The sequence below is a fragment of the Stegostoma tigrinum genome, chromosome 19, assembly GCF_030684315.1.
Source record: "Stegostoma tigrinum isolate sSteTig4 chromosome 19, sSteTig4.hap1, whole genome shotgun sequence".
Lineage (NCBI taxonomy): Eukaryota > Metazoa > Chordata > Chondrichthyes > Orectolobiformes > Stegostomatidae > Stegostoma > Stegostoma tigrinum.
Genome location: NC_081372.1, coordinates 189,933 through 208,165, shown reverse-complemented (window position 1 = coordinate 208,165; position 18,233 = coordinate 189,933). Strand labels below are relative to the sequence as shown.

At 43.5% G+C, this 18,233-nt stretch overlaps 1 protein-coding gene across 1 annotated transcript in view; it reads right to left on the bottom strand.

The window, feature by feature from the left end:
- The window catches only part of ahcy (adenosylhomocysteinase), a 70,711-nt gene that overhangs the window by 11,835 nt on the left and 40,643 nt on the right, over window positions 1-18,233 (bottom strand). Inside the window, exons 6-7 of the mRNA XM_048550495.1 lie at window positions 16,404-16,491; window positions 9,335-9,452 (exon numbers count right to left, since the gene is read on the bottom strand). Of these exons, the coding sequence (XP_048406452.1) occupies window positions 9,335-9,452; window positions 16,404-16,491 (206 nt within the window). The remainder of the gene's footprint in view (window positions 1-9,334; window positions 9,453-16,403; window positions 16,492-18,233) is intronic.

Genomic DNA, 18,233 nt, shown 5'->3' with positions numbered 1-18,233 from the left:
TGACACCATCCAGATGAAGCGGACCGCTTGACTGGCACCACATTCACTCCCTCAACCACCAGTGTTCAGTACACATTGCTGCTACTATCTGTAAGACACACTGCAGAAATTCAAAGATCTTCAGACAGCACCTTTCAAACCCATGATCACTTCCATTCAGAAAGACGGGCACTCAATACACGAGACTACCACCACCAAGTCCCCCTCCACGGCACTCACCACCTTGACTATGTTGCCGTTTGTTCACTGTCACTAAGTCAAAATCCTGCAACTCCCTCCTTAATGGCATTGTGGGTCAATCTACAGCAGGTACACTGCAGCCATTCAAGAAGGCAGCTCACCACCACCTTCAAAGGCAACTAGAGACGGTCACCAATGCTGACAAGCTAGCAATGCCACATTTCACAACTTAATAAAACTGGCACTTTATGAACCAGCACACTCATTAAACTGGTGAAAATTATACACTTCAAACACCAGATGTGTCCTATATTACCATGATGTCAAAGTAGTCAGTTGGGAAGTGCGAGTGAGTTTGCTCTCTGCTGGTAAATAATAATACATCCTTACCTTAAATAAAACTTAAATAAGTGATTTTTACTGTAAATAAAGTGTAACAGGGATGTATACCCTCTGCATTCCATTCTATTACTTAGCATGTGTTTTTAATATTGATTAAGTGGGCCTCTCAATCAACCAGAATATTTGATCAGCTGGCACACTTCGGGTCTCATAGGTGCCAGTTAATAAATAGTTCATTATACTTAAAGTATTACCTAAAGACAATTTTTAAAAGAAAACATTTTTTAAATTTTGCACTAAAATGGGAAAAGGACCATTTTTAAACCAAGCATTGTGGAAGGAGCTGCTACACTTCAAAAAAAAACAAACTCTTACTTAGTCATATTTACACTGCTGCTTTGTTAAAGTGTAGAAAGTTGTTTGCAGACAGGTGAAACCAGAGATGTACAAAGTCAGATTCAACCAGCAACAGATTGCTGATTGTTTTAGAAACTGTGACCAATTGTAGCTGTCATAGGCCATATGCCTGCAACTATCTGATTAGTTCTCGGGTAGCCAAACAGCTTGCAGTGGCCCACATGTACAATGAACTGCCAGAGGAAGTGGTTGATGCAGGTACAGTTACATTTAAAAGACACTGACGGGTACATGAATTGGAAAGGTTTGGATGGATATGGGCCAAACGCAGGTAAATGGGACTACTTTAGTTTGGGAAATTTGGTCGACATGGGTAAGTTGAACACATGGTCTGTTTCCGGTGCTGTATGTCTCTATAACATTTATGCCTAGCCCCTAAAGACTTCTGAGGTTTTTTTTGAGGAAGTGACAATCAAGTTTGTGAGACACCACCTTCCCCAGACAAAGCCATGCTGCCTATCGCTAATAATCGATATTTTTCCAAATGTCAGTCAACGATCACTAAGTTTGCAGATGACACCAAAATTGGAGGTTTACTGGACATCCTAGAAGGTTACCTCAGAATGCAATGGGATCTTGATTAGATGGACCAATGGGCCGAGGAGAGGCAGATGGAGTTTAATTTAAATAAATGTGAAGTGCTGCATTTTGGAAAGGCACATCAGGGCAGGAGTTATATACTTAACGGTCAGGTCCATTAATGTAAAAGCCAAAAAAGCAGCAGACACAGCACTGATCCTTGTGGCACATCACAGGTCACATGCCTCCAGTCTGAAAAACAACCCTCCTCCACCACCACCCTCTGTCTCCCACCTTCAAGCCAGTTCTATGTCCAAATGACTAGGTCTGCCCACATTCCATGTGATCTAAATTGGCGAATCAGTCTACCATGTTGAACCTTTTTGGACACGTTAATGAAGTTCATTCAAATCATGTCCAATGCTCTGCCTTCATTAATCCTCTTTGTTACTTCTTCAAAAAGTTCTATTAAGTCAGAAGGGAAGTATTTTTTTAAAAATACATTCACCGAATAAGTGTGGTTCTGGCTAGGCCAGCATTTATTGCCTACCTGTAATTGCCCAGAGGGCAGTTAAGAGTCAGCCACATTCTATGAGTTGGGAGTTACATGTAGGCCAGATCAGATAAGAATTGAAATTTTTTTCCCAAAAGGACATTGGTGAGCCAGATGGATTTTTCTCACCATCAACAATATAATTCCCGGTCAAGTCGCACATGACTCTCTGTAATACCTGAGCCTTGAAAAAAAGCAAATTATTTTCTCCTGTCAGTAAGCTGTAACTCTATCACAGCTAAGGTAATAAAATATGAGGCTGGATGAACACAGCAGGCCCAGCAGCATCTCAGGAGCACAAAAGCTGATGTTTCGGGCCTAGACCCTTCATCAGAGAGGGGGATGGGGAGAAAGAGCTGGAATAAATAGGGAGAGAGGGGGAGGTGGACCGAAGATGGAGAGAAAAGAAGATAGGTGGAGAGGAGAGTATAGGTGGGGAGGTAGGGAGGGGATAGGTCAGTCCAGGGAAGACGGACAGGTCAAGGAGGTGGGATGAGGTTAGTAGGTAGGTGGGGGTGTGGCTTGGGTGGGAGGAAGGGATGGTTGAAAGGAAGAACAGGTTAGGGAGGCAGAGACAGGTTGGACTGGTTTTGGGATGCAGTGGGTGGAGGGGAAGAGCTGGGCTGGTTTTGGGATGCAGTGGGGGGAGGGGAGATTTTGAAGCTGGTGAAGTCCACATTGATACCATTGGGCTGCAGGGTTCCCAGGCTCCACGTTGATACCATTGGGCTGCAGGGTTCCCAGGCTCCACATTGATACCATTGGGCTGCAGGGTTCCCAGGCTCCACATTGATACCATTGGGCTGCAGGGTTCCCAGGCTCCACATTGATACCATTGGGCTGCAGGGTTCCCAGGCTCCACATTGATACCATTGGGCTGCAGGGTTCCCAGGCTCCACATTGATACCATTGGGCTGCAGGGTTCCCAGGCTCCACATTGATACCATTGGGCTGCAGGGTTCCCAGGCTCCACATTGATACCATTGGGCTGCAGGGTTCCCAGGCTCCACATTGATACCATTGGGCTGCAGGGTTCCCAGGTTCCACATTGATACCATTGGGCTGCAGGGTTCCCAGGCTCCACATTGATACCATTGGGCTGCAGGGTTTCCAGGCTCCACATTGATACCATTAGGCTGCAGGGTTCCCAGGTGGAATATGAGCTGCTGTTCCTGCAACCTTCGGGTGCTGTTGCCTTTACCCAGTTTTTGTTTCTGATTTCTAGCACCTGCAATTACTTTTGTTTAAGAGTTTTAATTAGTAGAACCATATATTGATAGACCAAGCTACTTATGACTAGAATTTATTTGTAATAAACAATAATTCTTAAGCATAAAAAGCTGGTCAGTGATTTTTCCCTGACTCCAGTGAACAGATAAATTGGGGACTTTGCATGTTTTGATCAAATGGTTAACTCTTTCATTGTCGCCAGGAGTAGAGGGGCTTAAGTATCAGTGTACTCCAAGCAGTCATAGCAAAATGCATAGGAACAGCAGACAGGTTTTCAGAAGCCCACTGTGTTGAGGGATGTGCAGGCTACATGGATTAGCCACGCAAAACGCATGCTTATAGAGACAGGGTGGTGGATGGGTCCAGGTACAATGCTCTTTGGAGCATTAGTGTGAACTTGATGGACTAAATGGTTCCACACTGTAAGGATTCGAAGTAGTAGTCAGTACTTTGAAGGCATCTAGCTATGACCAGAGGTCAACAGCTGCCATGGTCCAGCACATTCAGTGGTTACTGGAGGTGCACGTGAATCAGCATTTTATTACTCTAGCCAAAGGAACTCAGCACCAGTGACAAGGCAAGCAGGATGAAGGACCTACACCCTGATTTCAGGTGTCTCTCCCTCTCAGGGAGATAGGGTGGTGCCAACACAGAGCCACTCAAGACTCCGAGATGCATGTTTGCAGAACATTTCAGAGACCCTGCTCCTGGACGTCCCTAATACTACAGGAACTCCAGGTTAGGGGCGAGAACCTTTTCTATTGACAACAAGATTTCAGTTTATTTTTCTGATTATATTTTGCCAATTTCTTTGCAGTTGGCCACGTCGCTCCAGGGAATACTTGTGCTTTGGAATACAGGAAGTTAGAATTTGGTGTTTGGGGGGAAAGCATTGTGCGGTTCCTTTAAAAGATTATGTACTTTTTCTGTGCTTAGGAAGGTAAAATGGACGTCTGTGAGCAGCAGCTTGAAGTCTGCAAGCACACAGACAGCACCCGAATTGAAACATTTGTATCGTAAGGCCATACAGCTAATGGGCCAAGCAGCAATTTTTTTACCAAGACAACAGGTTTTTGAATTTAGTCAGGCAATTTCGACTACATACTTAGATGCCAAATAAACTTATTAAATCTAAGTCTGATGGCTTTGGCAACATAGGACCAATCCTATTGTTAAAAATATTGCTATGTTATCAAAGGTATAGAAAAAGGGGCAGTTGGACACCCCAGGCCTAGCTGCCATCTGCCACAGCTAACAAGCCCACCGCTTTCAACAGTGTGTTACTGGCTCTCGCAGCCTCCTCTAAGTCTTAGAGAAAACACCATCTAAATAACAACAGTGCCAACTGCACAACGAGTTAATATTCCTGACAGAAGCGGCAACAGAGAAGGCACAGAATATTCCAGAAGACACGTATGGTTGTAATTTTGACAGACTAAATTTGATGTTGCTTATATGAGCAGGACCTGTATTTTTTGGAACATCATACCATTAGAATCTTGTTTCATTTGGGAATAGTTACTAGTTAGAAGGGGTTTAAGTGGTTTGTTAATAGTTTAGTTAATTTGTTCACCGTTAGCTAGATAAATAAATTGGTATGTGTTGATTTTAAAGTGAGTGTCAGGGATTTGTTTTACTTAACCACTTGTAGTTGCTGAAAGGCACGTTACACCACTTTTCACACTCCTTTTTCAGAGTATGGGGCAAGGCACTTTTCTTTGGGTGTTTTGGTTTTAGTTCTCCAGGGGCGGTCAACCTCCATTTTATAACAAGGCTGATAAATAAGATAAGAGGCCATGGTGTTAGGGGCAAGGTACAAGCATGGACAGAGGTTTTGGAGCAAATTACTGCAGATGCTGATGAGTTGACTACATCTACTGTAAAAGTTGATGAGGGTCGAGCTGTGGATGTGGTAGATATGGACTTCAGTAAGGCATTTGATAAGGTTCCCTATGGTAGGCTCATTCAGAAGGTCAGGAGGAATGGGATACAGGGGAACTTAGCTGTCTGGATACAGAATTGGCTGGCCAACAGAAGACAGCGAGTGGTAGTAGAAGGAAAATATCCTGCCTGGAAGTCAGTGGTGAATGGTGTTCCACAGGGCTCTGTCCTTGGGCCTCTACTGTTTGTAATTTTTATTAATGACTTGGACGAGGGGATTGAAGGATGGGTCAGCAAGTTTGCAGATGACACAAAGGTTGGAGGTGTCGTTGACAGTACAGAGGGCTGTTGTAGGCTGCAGCGGGACATTGACAGGATGCAGAGATGGGCTGAGAGGTGGCAGATGGCGTTCAACCTGGATAAATGCGAGGTGATGCATTTTGGAAGGTCGAATTTGAAAGCTGAGTACAGGATTAAGGATAGGATTCTTGGCACAGTGGAGGAACAGAGGGATCTTGGTGTGCAGATACATAGATCCCTTAAAATGGCCACCCAAGTGGACAGGGTTGTTAAGAAAGCATATGGTGTTTTGGCTTTCATTAACAGGGGGATTGAGTTTAAGAGTCGTGAGATCTTGTTGCAGCTCTATAAAACTTTGGTTAGACCACACTTGGAATACTGCATCCAGTTCTGGTCGCCCTATTATAGGAAAGATGTGGATGCTTTGGAGAGGGTTCAGAGGTTTACCAGGATGCTGCCTGGACTGGAGGGCTTATCTTATGAAGAGAGGTTGACTGGGCTCGGACTTTTTTCATTGGAGAAAAGGAGCAGGAGAGGGGACCTAATTGAGGTATACAAGATAATGAGAGGCACAGATAGAGTTGATATCCAGAGACTATTTCCCAGGGCAGAAAAGGCTAACACGAGGGGTCATAGTTTTAAGCTGGGTGGAGGAAAGTATAGAGGGGATGTCAGAGGCGGGTTCTTTACACAGAGTTGTGAGAGCATGGAATGCGTTGCCAGCAGCAGTTGTGGAAGCAAGGTCATTGGGGTCATTTAAGAGACCGCTGGACATGCATATGGTCACAGAAATTTGAGGGTGCATACATGAGGATCAATGGTCGGCGCAACATCGTGGGCTGAAGGGCCTGTTCTGTGCTGTACTGTTCGATGTTCTATGCTCCATGTTCTATGCTGGATTCTGAACTGAAAACAATGCTGAGTCAGGAAGCGTCCATGGAGAGGAAAGCAAGCTAGTGTTGAGTCTAGGAAATAGTAAGAACTGTAGATGTTGTAAGTCAGAGTGAATACAGTATGGAGGTGGAGGACCACAGCAGGTCAGGCAGCATCAGAGGACCAGGAAAGTCAATGTTTTGGTTCAGGACCCTTTATCAGGACTGAGAGAGTCTAGATGCCTCTTCATTAGAACTGGAGTGAAGTGTAGACATGCCAGCATTTATGCAATAGGGGGTGGAGTTAGTGTACTGGGGAAGAAAGAGTGTTGATAGCTCAGATCAAGTGACTGGAATGTGAAACATGCAGAACAATGATGTGTCTAACAGAACAGACAATCCCAATGGGGTGGGGAGAGGGGAGGGGAGACAGCATGACAGAATGAAACAAGCAAAGTTAAAAGGAAAGGAATGGATTCACAGTTTGAAGATGCTGAACTCAATACTGAGCCCAGAAGGTTGTAAACTGCCTAGTTTGAAGATGTGATATTGCTCCTGTAGTCTGTGCTGTGATTTGCTACAGCATGCTGACAGCAGACAAGTAGGCACGTGAGCAAGATGCTGCCGACTGGCAGGAGGCAGCGAGTAGTGATCAGAGGGTCTTTTTTAGGACGGCTGTCAGTGACAGGTGGAGTTCTGCAGGGATCGGTGCTTGGACTTCAGCTATTCATGCTATATGTTAATGATCTGGACAAAGGAACTGAGGGCATTGCTCCAGATGAAACAAAGATTGTGGAAGGTCAGATAGTGTTGACGGAGCAGGGAGGCTGCAGAAAACCTTGAACAAGTTAGCAGACTTGGCAAAGTGGCAACATATGGAATATAATGGGGGCAACTTGTGAAATTAGCACTTTGGTAGGAAGAACAGAAACTTAGGCTATTTTCTAAACAGGGAAAGGCTTCAGAAATGTGATGCACAAAGGGGTTTGAGAGTCCTAGTTCAAGATTCTCTTCAGGTTATCAATGCCGGTTCAGTTAGCAGTTAGGAAAGCACATGCAATGTGTGTATTCATTTCAAGAGGGCCAGAACACAACAGCAGAGATGTACTGAAGTTGCACAAGATCTGGTCAGACTGCATTTGGAATACTGAGAGCGGTTTTAGGCTCCTTATCTAAGGCAGGATGTGCTGGTGTTAGAGATAATGGGAATTGCAGATGCTGGAGAATCCAAGATAACAAAATGTGAGGCTGGATGAACACAGCAGGCCAAGCAGCATCTCAGCTGGTGTGAGCTGGGTTTCAAGGTAGTTTAAAACAACGATCCCTGGGATAAAGGACTTGTAATTTGTGGAGCTGATAAGGACTCTGGGACTGTGATGGAGTCTAGAAGATTGACAGGGGATAATTGAAACATACAGAACACTGATAAGCTTGTACAGTGGACGTGGAGAAGATGATTCCACTAGTAGGAGAGACTAGGACATGAAGGCACAGACTCAGAGTGAAGAAACGATCCTTCAGAACTGAGAGGGGGAGAAATTTCTTTAGCCAGAGGGTGGAAATCTGTGGAACTCAACGCCACAGAACGTTGAGGAGGCCAAGTCAGTGAATGCATTTAAGTCAGAGATAGATGGGTTCCTGATTGATAAGATGATCAAGGGTTACGTGGAGAAGGCAGGAAAATAGGTTTGAGAAGCGTATCGGCTGTGATTGATGGCCTGAATGCCCTAATTCTGTTCCTATACCTTATGATCTTATCCAGTAGAAAGCAATCAATATGATTGGCACCACAATCACAGATGTTCATTTCCTCTACCACTGATGCTCAACAGCAGCAGTGTGTACTATCTACAAGATGAACTGCTGAAATTCTGCCACAGATCCTTGGACAGCACCCACAAAACCCACAACAATTTACATTTAGAAGGACAAGGACAATAGATATATGGGAATACCACCACACGCAAGTTCGCTTCCAAGTTACTCACTGCTCCTCAACTATCATTGGATACAAATCCTGGAAATCCCTAGGGACATTGTGGGTCTAACGCATATAGACTACAGCAGTTCAAGGCAGCAGTTCACCACCTTTTTCTCAAGTACAGTTAGGGATGGGCAATAAATGGTAGTCAGTCAGCGACAAGTCCAAGAACATAATAAATTTTAAAGAAATTCCCTATGTTCCTTCATTTCCCAGTGACCTGCCAACTATTGAGTACATCCTTGTCTTGTTATTTTTGCCAAAAACGTATCACTTTACACTATCAGGGTTATGCTCTATTTGTCACTCATCAGTGCGAACCTTCCATTTCTTCCTATAGCCTAAGGCCTTCTCCCTCATTGTCAACCCCCAGCCAATCTGCTCCGAAGAAGGGCCACCAAATTGGACATATTAATTCTGATTTCTCTTCACAGGTTCTGTCAGACCTGCTGAGATTCTCCAGCAATTTCTGTTTTTGTTTCAGCCTATCTTCATGTCAACAACAAACTTATCATCACTCCCACACTTCCTTCTATATAGTGTACGTGCACCACGAGCACTGATCCAGGTGGCATGCCACTGGACACCAGCCTCCAGTCACAAACATTATTCTACCATCACACTGCCTCCTACCACTGAGCTAATTTTGGAACAAACTTGCCAGGTAACCTTAGATCACACGTGCTTTTATCTTCATCAGTCTCCCTCCCTCTGACAAAGTTGTGCTGACTATCTGTGATTCAAACCATGCCTCTCCAAGCAAAAATTAATTGTCCTTCAGCACGTTCGCTATCCCTAATATAAGATTCACTAGCCTGTAATTCCCTGGGGTTCATCTCTACCACCCATCTTGACAAGCAGAACAACATTAGCTGTACTCTAGTCTTCTGACACCTTCCCCGTGGCCAAAGAGGAATTAAAAATTTGGATCAAAGCTCCTGTAACTTCCTCCCTGACCTCCCGCACTTCTTTAATCCAGTTTCTGCCGAGGGCCCAAGGCTTTAGTAGGAACTGGATTACTGCTGCATACATCCATTTGATAGTTGAAGTTTCACCTACCTGGGGTTTAATGTTCACCTTCTTGGTTGAATTTTTATTCAGCCATTTCACATCCAGCTCAATATCAAAATGGCCAATATTACAAACGATCGCATCATCTTTCATTTCTTGAAAATGCCTGAGCAGGTAAGGGGGAAAAGAGAGAAGACAGCAATGGTGGGGGGTGGAACAAAATATTAATCAGGGTTAAGGACATTTAAAAGTTAGGAAGTTTGTCAATGGCAATTTGTTTGAGGAGTGAAGAATTAGGAGGGTGTCCAAATTCCGCCAGATTTCCCAAAAATAACATCAAATTTACACTAATAATAATTTCTTCTGATCTCTCGTCTCTGCCGATGGTGGGACTCAAATCAACACTTGGACACACTTCTTGATCATTTGTGCTGAAATGTACTGGCTCTCCATCATGAAGGCAGAACAGGTGGTAGACAAATGCAGATAAGCTGCTGAGGTTATGATGTAGTTGGCCTCAGTAGATATTTGCTAGTAACTCTAACAGAGCAGGCTGTCTGGTCTTACTACCATGTGCGGTATGCTAATATGGATGTAAGGGCACACTATCAGTATGATGGAGGGAGAGACCGAGTGAATGTGGTTTACAAGTAGGAATCTAGAACAAAGAGGGAAAGAGGTACTTGTTTGCTGCAAAAAGTACTGTGCTGAGTGGGGAGTTTGGTAAAAGCCAGACAGGAGAACTTTGCTCTTCTATTCTTTTTCATTAAATTCATTGAAAGAACTGTTATTAGGGATTTCTTTAAATCAGTATAAATTAGAAAAGCATATTACTTTTGAAGTATGGCTAAATTTGGATTTAACTGAAAAACATCGTGAATAAGGGGAAAATCAGGGCCGATATAATAAAGTAACATAAGTAACCAAAAAGAATAAATTTGATGTAAAGGAAGTAATGTTAAGATATTGTAACAAAGCTTGGTCGAGTGCATTACACAGCCTGTTAAATGTGGGAAAGCATGTACCCATCGGTGTCCTCATTGGCCACAAGTGCAGGAAGTGTATTCAGCAACTCAGTATCAGCGGTGTGTACTATCTGCAAGATGCACGGCAGAAATTTGTCAAACATCTTTAGATAGTGCCTTCCAAACCTATGTTCACTTCCATTTGGAAGGACAGGAGTAGCAGATTCATGCGAACATCAACAAAAGCAAATTCCCCTCCAAACCGCCCACCATCCTGACTTGAAATATAATTGCTGTGCATTTACTGTCATTGGGTCAAAAATCCTCAAATTGCCTCTAGCAGAATTGAGAGTCTACTGATAGTATGTAGACAGCAGGAAATCAAGGAGACAGCTCCCTACTTGGGTGTAAAGGAGGGCAGGAAGAAGAGAGAACAATATTAGTAGAAAATTTGATAATTAGGGTGACTATGACAATTTCTGTGACTGTGGAAATGTATCCAGGATGATGCGTTTGCCTTCCTAGTGCCAGGGCCAAGGATGTCAAAGATTGGTTTAGGACATTCTTTTGCAGGAAGGTGAACAGCCAGAGATCATGGTCCATGTTGGTTTTGATATGGTGTGATTTGATCCTGCAGTCAGAATTTAGGGAACTAGGCAGAAACCAACCCAAGGAAAACCCTAAGCTGTAGTACAGACATGGGGGCTGGGGCACCTTTGATAACCCTCACTTAATCTTCCAGAGGTTATCCGGTCTCGTCAACTCTGTTGCTCAATTAGGTCACTTGGCGTGCCTAGAACACATTCTTTCCTCCAAAGGTGTCCCTTTCTAGGAGGAACATTTAAGTACTATGTCCAAGTTCTCTTGATGCTCTTTACTGGCCATCCCTGTTGTTAGCATGTCATCCAGATAAATTGCAAAACTTTCTCCATTGTCTGGTGACAACAGCTGGACAACTAAGATACCTATGTCAGACTCCTGCTCACTGACTCAGTTTACAACACCATTATCCCCTCCAGGCTGATCTAAAACTGCGTGACCTTGGTCTCAGCTCTGCCCTCCGCAACTCGATCCTCAGCTTTCTGACCCATAGGCCACAATCAGTGAAGATACAGAACCACACCTCCTGCACAATAATACTCAACACTGGAGTCCCCCCAAGGATGCATCCTCAGCCCCCTACTGTACTCCCTGTACACCTATGACTATGTTTGCGAATTCTGAACGAATGCCGTCTGTTAGTTTGTTGACGACACCACCGTAGTGGGACAGATATCTAAGGAGTCAAAATACAGAAGAGATAGTGGGCTTGGTGACATGGTGCAATGAAAACAATCTGTCTCTCAACATTGGCAAAACTAAATAACTTATCATTGACTTCAGAAAGGGGCAGAACATGCCCACATCTACATCAACGGAACGGAGGTTGAGACAGTGAAGAGCATCAAGTTCCTCAGGGTATGATAACCAACGACCTGTCCAAGACTTCCTAAGTAAATGCAATGATCAAGGGGAACAACAAGTCTCTTCTTCCCCAGGAAGTTCAAGAAATTAGGCAAATGGCACCACTGGGGCTTGCAGAATCATGGAATTGCTTTTTGGTCAGCATATAATAATGCCAACAATATGGCATTGGCTCCTTTGATGGTCCCTGGATCTTGCTGAAAAACATCCAGGAATTTAATTAGGACTTCATTTAGGCAGCCATTTTCTAATCAAAAATGTTGAGCCTATCAAGTTGAATCTGTCAACCAATTTCGCCCCATCAAGCTTGGGTCCCAGCCTTTTACTACAATCAGAGGTAACAAACCCCTGTTTCTCATAAGACACCAGAACTGAAATTACAACCTTAATCTATAGAGGTTCCCTGGCACAGGCCCTCAGTCTGGCCTAGGTCTTACATAAACTTATGGTTGGAGACCAGAATCAATTTTGGTAAAGATTGGTTCTGCAATCATCAACACAACTGCACCGGTATCGTCCTCCGTTAGAACTGGGCGATCATTTAACCAGATGTTTATTTTGTCGGTGAACTTTCCAGGATGCGCCCCGCCCTGGATAACAGCCTATGAGCTATTTTCTTCAATTCAGGCCTAAAGGGACTCTTACTGTCTCAGGTCCCCATGCTGGCAGCAACAACAATGGCCTACCTGCTTGAATCTCAAGAAAATTTTAACCATTTGGCTAAGGCTTGGTTTCATTTTGGAGATCTTCTGAGGGCTGACCGAGAGTCCCTAATTTCAGGGTATGTCCTGAGTATGATTATGAAGTTGTTTTCACTCAAGTGATGCTCCCTAAGCCCTGTCGGCCAAGCGAGGGTGTCCGTTTCCATCAAAGTACTCTAACTCAAACTCCACTTACCACATTTTCTAATGACAATGCTAGTTGCTGTGCCTGTCTGAAGTCTAGTTGGGCTTTAGCTTGTAAGCGTTATTGCATCGTTAATTCCCCATACCAAATGGTGTCTTAGCATCTCACTTAGGGTTAAAACAAAATCGCATGCCTTTGCCAGCTGTCTCAAATCCAAACACAGACTTCTCTGGTTCTCAAACTGCTGAGGAAAACCAAAAACACCTCAGAATTATAGGAGGCTTGGGGTTGCAATATTCCTTTGCTAGTCCGCAAACTCTTGAAAGGTTTTAGTAACTGGTGCTTCAGGGAAAATTAGGCTTCCAACAACCGAAAGAGCTATGGGTCCACAAACTGTCAAGAGAATTACTCATTACTTTTCATCTGCCCCAATGTCAGTTGCTCACAGTAGATAATGCATTCTTTCCATATACAGACCCAGTCTTCAATGGCTGGATTGCATGGGTCAAGCTTCCCAAATGGTGGCATGGTGCCAGAAATGCTTACCCTAACTCAAAGATCACTGTTGCATGCAAATCTCTTCAGGTATGTGTTATTTCTCTCGTTGTAACCGAAATAACTCCAGCATCTGGTCACCCTTTATTTACAAGTGCATAATACATGACACTAACATATCTAGCACAGAGCCAGCTCCTGCAGTGAACAGAACCCCTGACCCTCCTGTTTTTAAGTTGTCAGCCAGGACTCCCCCTCATTCATGGAGCTCACATTCTATGACATCCATCTAGTTAACCTCATTACAGTCACAGCACTCACCATCACTTTCTCAAAGGCAACTAGAGATGGGCAATAAAGGCTGACCTAGCTAGTAATGCCTACACTGAAAGAACTAAAAGCCTAAATCAGTGTTACTGTACTTATGAAAGGGCATGGTGTGTTGTAAATAAGATTGGAGAGTTACAGGCGCAGACTGGATCAAGAATGGAATTGTGATAGACCACAACAAAAAGGTTGGCAAAGATACTGTGACTGAAAAATGGGGCTATCTTAAAAGGGTAGTTAAGTCCTCAGGGCCCATTGGGATCTATCCCAGTGCAGGAAAGGAAGGAGATTTCTGGGGCCTGGTCAGATATCTTTCTAACCTAAGTCAAAGGTGAGGTCCCCAGGGACAGGAGAATAATCAACGTTGTTCCTTTGTTTAAGGAGGGCAACAGGGATGATGACCGTATGGAAGTTTTTTTTAAAATCATGACGAGATTAGATAAGGTGAATATCAGGTGTCTTTTCCCTCAGGTTGGATTTTAAGGCTAGGGGGCATATTTTTAACACCCGAGGAGAAAGTTTTAAAAAAGATACGAAGGGCAATTTTTTTTTTGTTTTTACCCAAGTGCGGTTCATGTGTGGAATGAATTTCCAGAGGAAGTGGTAGACGCAAGTACAGTTACAATGTTTAAAAGACATTAGACTGGTACACAAATAGAAAAACCTCCGGAGGGATGGGGGCCAAGCGCAGGCAGGTAGGGCTAGTTTAGTTTGGGACTATGGTTGGCATAGACTGGATGGACTGAAAGGTCCGTTTCTGTGCTGTAAGACTCCACGACTCTATAACAATGAACCACATACTATAAGGTTTATGATGTACCACGTAAAGCTGATACGAAGGATAAGAAACTGCACTGGATACTTGACTTTGTAAAATTGGGTTGTGTTGAAACAGGAAGTCATGTGAAACTTTTACAAATCTTTCGACATACCTCAACTGAGCATTATGGACATCTCTAAGTACATGTTAGGAAGAATAGCAGGGCCTTAAAAGCTGCACAAAAGGCTTACCAGGATAATTCTAAGGGTGGCATGCAGTTCGTTATGTGGAAACTTGGGTCGCTCTCCTTACAACAGGGGAGGTGGGATTGAGGTTCACACAGAAGAGGTATTAGAAATCCTTCAGAAGGTGAAGATAGTTAAGTCCCCTGGGCAGAATGGGATATATCCTCAGATCCTCTGGGAAGCCAGGGAGGAGATTGCCGAACCTTTGGCATTGATCTTTAACTCGTCATTGTCTACAGGAATAGTGCCAGATGACTGGAGGATAGCAAATGTGGTTCTCCTGTTCAAGAAGGGGAGAAGAGACAACCCTGGTAATTATAGACCAGTGAGCCTTACATCAGTTGTTGGTAAAGTGTTGGAAAAAGTTATAAGGGATAGGATTTATAATCATCTAGAAAATAATAAATTGATTAGGGATAGTCAGCACGGTTTTGTGAAGGGAAGGTGATGCCTCACAAACCTTATTGAGTTCTTTGAGAAGGTGACCAAACAGGTAGATAAGAGTAAACCGGTTGATATGGTGTATATGGATTTCAGAAAGGCGTTCGATAAGGTTCCCCACTGTAGGCTATTGTACAAAATGCGGAGGAATGGAATTGTGGGAGATATAGCAGTTTGGATCGGAAACTGGCTTGCTGAAAGAAGACAGAGGGTGGTAGTTGATGGGAAATGTTCATCCTGGAGACCAGTTACTAGTGGTGTACCGCAATGATCGGTGTTGGGTCCACTGCTGTTTGTCATTTTTATAAATGACCTGGATGAGGGCGTAGAAGGATGGGTTAGTAAATTTGCAGATGACACGAAGGTCGGTGGAGTTGTGGATAATGACGAAGGATGCTGTAGGTTGCAGAGCGACATAGATAAGCTGCAGAGCTGGGCTGAGAGGTGGCAAATGGAGTTTAATGCAGACAAGTGCAGGGTGATGCACTTTGGTAGGAGTAACCAGAAGGCAAAGTACAGGGCTAATGGTAAGATTTTTGGTAGTGTAGATGAGGAGAGAGATCTCGGTGTCCATGTACACAGATCCTTGAAAGTTGCCACCCAGGTTGACAGGGCTGTTAAGGCGGCGTACAGTGTTTTAGCTTTTATTAATAGAGGGATTGAGTTCCGGAACGAAGACGTTATGGTGAAGCTGTACAAAACTCTGGTGCGGCCGCACTTGGAGTATTGTGTACAGTTCTGGTCACCGCATTATAAGAAGGATGTGGAAGCTTTGGAGAGGGTGTAGAGGAAATTTACTAGGATGTTGCCTGGTCTGGAGGGAAGGTCTTACGAGGAAAGGCTGAGGGACTTGAGGCTGTTTTCATTAGAGAGAAGGTTGAGAGGTGACTTAATTGAAACATATAAAACAATCAGAGGGTTAGATAGGGTGGATAGGGAGACCCTCTTCCCTAGGATGGTGACGGCGAGCACGAGGGGGGCATAGCTTTAAATTGAGGGGTGAAAGATATAGGACAGATGTCAGAGGTAGTTTCTTTACTCAGAGAGTAGTAAGGGAATGGAACGCTTTGCCTGCAACGGTAGTAGATTTGCCAACTTTAGGTACATTTAAGTCGTCATTGGATAAGCATATGGACGTAGATGGAATAGTGTAGGTTAGATGGGCTTGAGATCGGTATGACAGGTTGGCACAACATCGAGGGCTGAAGGGCCTGTACTGTGCTGTAATGTTCTATGTTCTATGTAAACTACAACCAATAAAAGCATACAGAACAATGGAAGCATTCTGATAAAGCAAGTACGAAGAAATGTGTCCTCTGCCAAGACGGACAGTAAACAGTCGGCAAAAACAAGAAGGGAAAATTATTTCTGGGTATTTGGATCATTGCCTTATAGGCAGCAGAATTTCATTGAAATGTTACAAAAGCAATCATATATTTTGTTCAACTGGATATATAAATAACATTGATGTGGCAGGCTGATTGGTTATCCGTGATTCAATGATTTACTGAACAGAAAACAACATTGTGCTGATTGCCAAAAATCACAGGAGTTAAGAATCAGCCATTTCCTACCTTCCCACGATGATATCTTTGCAGCCAGTTGTTGTCACAAATATATTTCCCTCTTTACATGCATCATCCATGGTGGTGACCTCATAACCTAAAAAATAAAACAAGCTGGATAACATTCACAAGAGTCAGAATTGATGGGACAAAGAAACAGAAGGATTTTATGTAAGTAAAGCTCAACTGAACCAGCCCAAGTCTTGGTTACTGTTACTCAATTAAGTGCTCAAAGTTGCAGTGTTAATGAGGAGAAAAAGGGTGAAGAGGAAGGCATTTTATTCTTGGATTAAAATCTACTTCAAAGAGGAAAGCATTGATCTCTCAGTTATGGGTAAAATATTTGTAACAGTTTGAAACCCCTTCAAACACTTGCTCAAAATCATCTTCTGCATTGTCTTCACTGCGTCCGCATTGAAGCATGGCTGCCAAAACTGTGCACAGGATTCCAGTTGAAGTCCAACTAGTATCTTATTCAAGTATAGCATAATCACCCTGTTCTTGTATACGATGTCCCTATTAATAGGGCTGAGTATAGTGTATACTATAGGATCATAGAATCTTACAGTACAGGAGGCCAATCAACCTGCTGTGTCTATACCAGCTTCTAAAAGAACCACCTAACCAGTCCAATTCTCCAGGCTTATCTCCACAGCTCTCTAAATTCATCACTTCCAAATATATATTCAGGTCGCTTTCAAAGCCTCCTCTGGAATTTGTCTCCACCATTCCCTAAGGCAACACATTCTAAATCCTAACAATTGAGTAAAGAAGTTTCTCCTCATCTCACTCCTAACTCCCTCGCTGACAATCTTGAAATTGTGATCCCTAGTTATTGACATACCAACTAGTGGAAACAGAATATTCTTCTTTACCCTGTCAAAATTATTCATAATCTTGAACATCTCAATGGGGTCACTTCAATCTTTTTTGCTTCTAGGAGAATAAGCCCAATTTTTCTAACCTTTTTTTCCATATAGGATTCTCTCATTCCTGGTATCATTCTACTAAATCTCTCTTGAACGCTCTCCAGGGCTTTAACATCCTTCCTTAAATAACATACCCAGAGCTGAGCTCCAGTGAAATCCCCCACCTAGGATACATTTTGTCCCCTCGCCTTCCTCAGTGCTTCCTCCAAGCATTGTTCAACATGAAGAAACACTGATTAAATCAACTGACGGGCTACAGACTGTTGAAATGAGCAGAAAGTTTCCTTGCCCGTGGTCAACCTGAAACTATGTAACTTCATGGGGTCTGCAATCAATGTTAAGGACTTCCAGCGCAACTGCCTCCTGAACGTATGCCACTATGCCGACACCGTTCTGGGTCTGTCTTGCATACAGAGCATAGGAGGTTGAGTGGTGACCTTATAGAAGTTTATAAAATTATGAGGGGTATAGATAGGGTTAATGGTAGCACTCTTTTTCCTAGGTGGGGGGAATTTCAAGTCCGGGGGCACATTTTTAAGGTGAGGAGTGAGAGATTGTAAAAAACATATGGGTTTTTTTTGAGAGGGTGATTCACCTGTGCAATGAAATTCCTGAGGAACTGGGGGATGTAGGCACAATCACAATGTTTGAAAGACATTTGAATAAGTGCAATTGGAAAGGTTTGGAGGGATATGGGCCAGGAGCAGGCAGGTGGGACTAGTTTAGTTTGGGATTATATTCAAAATAGACTGGCTGGACTGAAGGATCTAGTTCTGTGCAGTATGACTCTATGGCTCAATATATGGCCTCCTAGAAACCTCCATAATGTATCTTCTTCCTTCTGAAAAATATCAGCGAACCAGTTCTTTCTGTTTCTTGTCCTCAGTCAATCTTGTAGCCAGATTGCTGC